Source organism: Astyanax mexicanus, chromosome 19 (genome assembly GCF_023375975.1).
Source record: "Astyanax mexicanus isolate ESR-SI-001 chromosome 19, AstMex3_surface, whole genome shotgun sequence".
In the NCBI taxonomy this organism is placed as follows: Eukaryota; Metazoa; Chordata; class Actinopteri; order Characiformes; family Acestrorhamphidae; genus Astyanax; species Astyanax mexicanus.
In genome coordinates this window covers 11,895,267-11,900,091 of record NC_064426.1, presented here as the reverse complement: position 1 = coordinate 11,900,091, position 4,825 = coordinate 11,895,267, and the positions used below count along the sequence as shown (strand labels likewise).

Genomic DNA, 4,825 nt, shown 5'->3' with positions numbered 1-4,825 from the left:
AGTCTCCAGACCTAAAGCCTATAGAAAATCTTTGGAGGAAGCTCAAACTCTGTGTTTCTCAGCGACAGCCCAGAAACCTGGCTGATCTGGAGAAGATCTGTGTGGAGGAATGGGCCAAAATTCCTTCTGCAGTGCAAACCTGGTAAAAAAACTCTTTGACCTCTGTAATATATATATATATATATATATATAAAGCTCTATATAAATTGGCTTGCTCAGTAACTAATGTCTATGCTCAAGATGACATGCAAACTGGTTTGCCATTCTTATCATACTGGTAAACAAGCATTTTAATGCAGTGGGAATTGGCTGGTGAGATCCAGGGGCTACTGGTGATGGAAAAATTGTGGGTAGCATAGAAGACAGGTGACTGTTTTTTGCAGCAGAAAAATGACTTTAGGACTGTGGTAGCCATGGCTCTGAAGCGCTTACTGATAAAGCAGTACAGGAAGAAGTTTACTCCAGTGTTAAGAAGTGCCAGCATGTTGGACAAATCAGTGATCAAGTGGAGCAGACGGGCTGAGCTGGGCCGGGCTGGCTGTGCACTATACAGGTGATATAGGACCATGATGGTACGTGGTGCCCACAGAACAGCAAACACAGACGTGATGGCCAGCAGAATGGCAGTCGTCTTTCCAGTGGAGAAGCCGCGAAGACGAAAGCAGCTGCGCCTGCCACGGAGTTTTTGCACAATTGATGCATTAAGTGAGAAGAAAACTGAGCAGGGAAGCAAGTAGACAGTTGTACAGTGTGCCCAAACCAGCACATGCTGTCCTGCACTGTTGCTGCTTTCTCCACTTCCCCTTGAAAGCCCATGCCACAGCTCAGGCCACCAATAAAACGGCACACTAGACAGAAGACATCCAGTATATACAGCTACGATCACTCTGCGAGTACGGGCTGGGTAGGACATTGTGTGGTAGCGCAAGGGGTGACAAACAGCAATGTAGCGGTCAACTGTCAAGGGCACAGTAATCCAAATGGAGGTGTGCATGGATGAGAACTCTAGTATCTGCACTGTTTTTTTCAGAGATGGTGGCAAAGGGGTTCCAAGGATGAAATCTTCCAATAGAAAGTCAACAAACACAATAAGAAGGAGGACGAGTATATCTGCCAAGGCAAGAGCCAGGAGATAATTGTAGGATGACTTTTGACGGCGCAGTACCAGCTGAGACAGGATGATAACTGTGAGAATGTTGGCTGTGTAGAATAAAAAAGAGAAAGAGAGGAAGAGTGATGAGATTAGACTAAGAAAAAACAAACGGTGTGCCTGCATGTGCTGTTTTAAGGAGTAGGAGATGGTAAAAGCTTAGACACCAGAGAAGCTCCCTATAAAAAGCCTGACCTAGGAGAGAGAGATTTATGGCTCTTCCCCTTTGAAGATCAGGCCAACCCAGCAAATCCATTTCATAATCTTTTTGCTTGCTAACCTTGGTTACACTCATATCTTTGGGTAAAAGTAGGGATAATTTGTATTGATTTGTGGAGGTCAAGCTGGATGGTCTACAATAAAACTGTACTTCAGTGAAATTTGAGTTGCTTATACAAATGTTACTATAAATGGTGCTGATTAACTTTTTATGCATTAAAACAACTGTGTAATTTACTTGTGTGTAGATAAGCATACACTTCCAAAAATAAAATAAAATACAACTAAAGAGTACACTATATGGTTAAAATTATTGGGATAAACATGGAGGAAATTCAGCAAAGCATGAAATAATTAATTTTGATCAATATTGGTTATCATTTTCATTTCTACCAATGCCTTTATTCACTGACTGCCACCTTTTTATGGATATTAGTTTTGAAATACACTGCTATTTTGTGAGCAAAGAGTTACTACTCTATAACACAATGTTGTTGGTGCTTCAGAGATTCAGAGCTTAACGGTACAAAAAGGTCTCTAAAATTGCACTTGCTGAAATGTATTTATTTATTTTAAATGTAAAATATATTTTTTTTAAATGAGTACAATGTCTCGAACCCCAGTCAGTTAAAGGTCACACATGTCTTTGTCTTTGATGACTATTATTTGTACAAAGCTTGTACTAGTATTTGTCCATTATTTTAATGATATTTAATTTTAAGAACATGTGTCAGACCTCTCCAACAGTGTTTCGGGCATTAGGCAGTGTACTCACAACTATTTGGTGTAATAACTTACCATTAGCTACATTAGAAGACAAAAATGATCCACATTGGAACACCTTTATTAAGTATAGCAACCTAAAATAAGGTAATTTTTTACCTTATTGAACCCTTATTTTCGGTCACTTTCCATTCTAAGATGATATCATTTTTGTCTTGTAATGTAGCTTTTATTGAACCCAGGATGCATTTAGCATGATGCTAAACACAAATAGAAACTCACTGTGACATCTCCAGTCAACAACCAATTAATAGGCTACACCAAGGGCGTAGGAGCGGGCTTGATATTGGGGGGGACACATTTGCCAATATGAACCCAAGCAGTTTCCTAGAACAACATTTGTGGAAATTACTTTTAATTAAAAGTAAATTATTATAATAAGGTGATTTTACAACCTAAACATGTTACTCCACATTACAGCTACTGTTGTTAGAAAAATTATGCAAGCAATGTCTGAGTTATCACCTAATATTTAAAATAATATAACAGATTATTATTATTGTTATTATTATTATTATTATTATTATTATTATTATTATTATTATTATGTATTGGCATGTCAATTCTGTTGTATATTTACATTTTCTCCTGCACTTTTATTTTTTTCTACTGAGAGCTCTTCTTAAGATGGTGTCCTTTTATGTAAAAGAATGTAACTTTACGTTTCATAGAGACTTTTATAAACGTCAGGATATGTGGTCTTACTGTGAAATACAAATGAACAGAAGTCACGTTACAGCATTGTTTCTCAACCCAGTTCTTATATATTCTACTGCATATTAAAACTGTTCTGCATATTCTAGAGCTTCCTCTGGTGGATATACATGATTAATTTAGGATCCATAGGGGGCTAAAGGATTTTAACAGGTAAACTCAGTAAATGACTGTTTATTAGCTGATCAGGTGGAAAACACTAGTTTAGGGCAGTGATCGGGGTTAAGTAACTGCTTTAAACTACCAACTTAAAGTACTGTACGAAATTCTGGCGATCATCTACATGCAGCTTCTAGATAACTAGTTAGTTAAATCAATTTTCGTTCATTATAGCTCACAGTAAGTCCTGTAATCCTAAATGAATAAACAGTTTGAAAATTAAAGTGATTAGCTGATCAGGTACAGGGAAACATTACATATATATTTTATTTTTTTTCCTTTAACCCTGACTCCCAATCTAGCTAATTCCAAAGATAAGCTTACACACTAACACAGCTGCAGTTTATTAATCACAGTGGGTTTAAACTGTGTGCTGATTCAGAGACGTGTATTTTTAACCAGCTATCAGAAACATATCATCACAGTTGAAGTGGTTAGCCTACCGTTACCTTTCTTTTAGAAAAATCTCCGTATATCCAGATCTGCTTTAAAATCAGCTGAAGCTGCTGCGTCCCGATCCCGCTGCTAAATCTCACAGCGAGGGGGCGGGGCTTCCCCAACAGCAAACTGCCTCTGCTCCGCGCGCCGCAAAACCAGCAAGCTGATTGGCTGTTTCTACTGAGAGGCGTGACTTAATACCTGAACCGGCTCCGTGATTGGTCCGGTCTGTCTCCTCATTAATAGTACAGCTGACCTGAGCGAACTGATATCATTTTTGGGGGGACAAATCCACCTGTTTCTAATATTGGGTGGGACATGTCCCACCCATCCCCCCCGGTTCCTACGCCTATGGGCTACACACAAGACTGCAGGTCAAGTGTATGTGCAGGGCAGATACCATTTGTGGCACAAAGTTTACAGTCCATACCAGGATCACAGGTGTCTGTGATCTGAATCCATTGTAAAAGATATGTTTTCGATAGAATTCAAGGTAAACTGTTTTAGCAATAATTAAGCATCCTAATTATTTAATGTGATCGGTTTCAAGTGGTTCTTTCAAATTCAATTGAACTGTTTTTGCAGTTTAATCGACCATGCATGTCAGTTTATGCACAGAAATGATCTGTCCTAGTCTTCAATTACAGGAAAGCACAGTCATGTATTTAAAATTTCTGAAAAGGCTTGGCTTAAAATCCTGGAAATCACAAGTGGTAATTTGAACCTTAACCAGGCCTGATTACTGCCAGATGTGTAGAATCAAGAAATTACTTAAATAGAACCTGTCTGACAACTAAAAGATCCGGAAATCTGAATAAATTTAAAAATAGATGAGAAAACAAAGTCATTGATCATCTATTACTCTGAGAAAGGTTAAAAAGTAATTTCTAAAGCTTTAGGACTTCAGAGAACCACAGTGAGAGCTATTATTCATAAATGGAGAAAACATGGAACATTGGTGAACCTTCCCAGGAGAACGGCAGGTCTCAGGCATTTTAGGTCAGTGTTAATGATTTAATAAGAAGAAAGAGACTGGGTGAAAATGGTCTTCATGGGAGAGTTTCAAAGCAAAAAACACTGCTGATCAAAAAGATGTAGTAGATTTGACTGATGTAACAAAAGTAAAACTTTTTGGAAGTACATCTGGCATAAAACGAAAACATAATTTCATAAAGAACATCACAGTGGACATAAAACATGGGTGTGGTAGTGTGATGGTCTGGGCCTTCTCTCCTGCTTCAGTGCCTGGACAGCTTGCTGTTATAGATGGAACCAGGAATTCGGCTGTTTACCAGACAATCCTGAAGAAGAATGTTCGGCCATCTGTTTGTGACCTTAAGCTCAGGCATACTTGGGTTCTGC

General features: G+C 38.5%; 1 protein-coding gene across 1 annotated transcript; it reads right to left on the bottom strand.

Moving 5' to 3' along the window:
• Positions 1–206: 206 nt before the first annotated feature.
• gpr139 (G protein-coupled receptor 139) lies at positions 207–1,406 on the bottom strand. The gene is made up of 2 exons (XM_007242913.3): positions 1,394–1,406; positions 207–1,200 (listed from the first exon to the last, which is right to left on the bottom strand). Exons 1-2 carry the CDS (start codon positions 1,404–1,406, stop codon positions 236–238), a joined length of 978 nt encoding a protein of 325 aa, XP_007242975.2. The 3' UTR covers positions 207–235.
• Between the last annotated feature and the right edge of the window lie 3,419 nt (positions 1,407–4,825).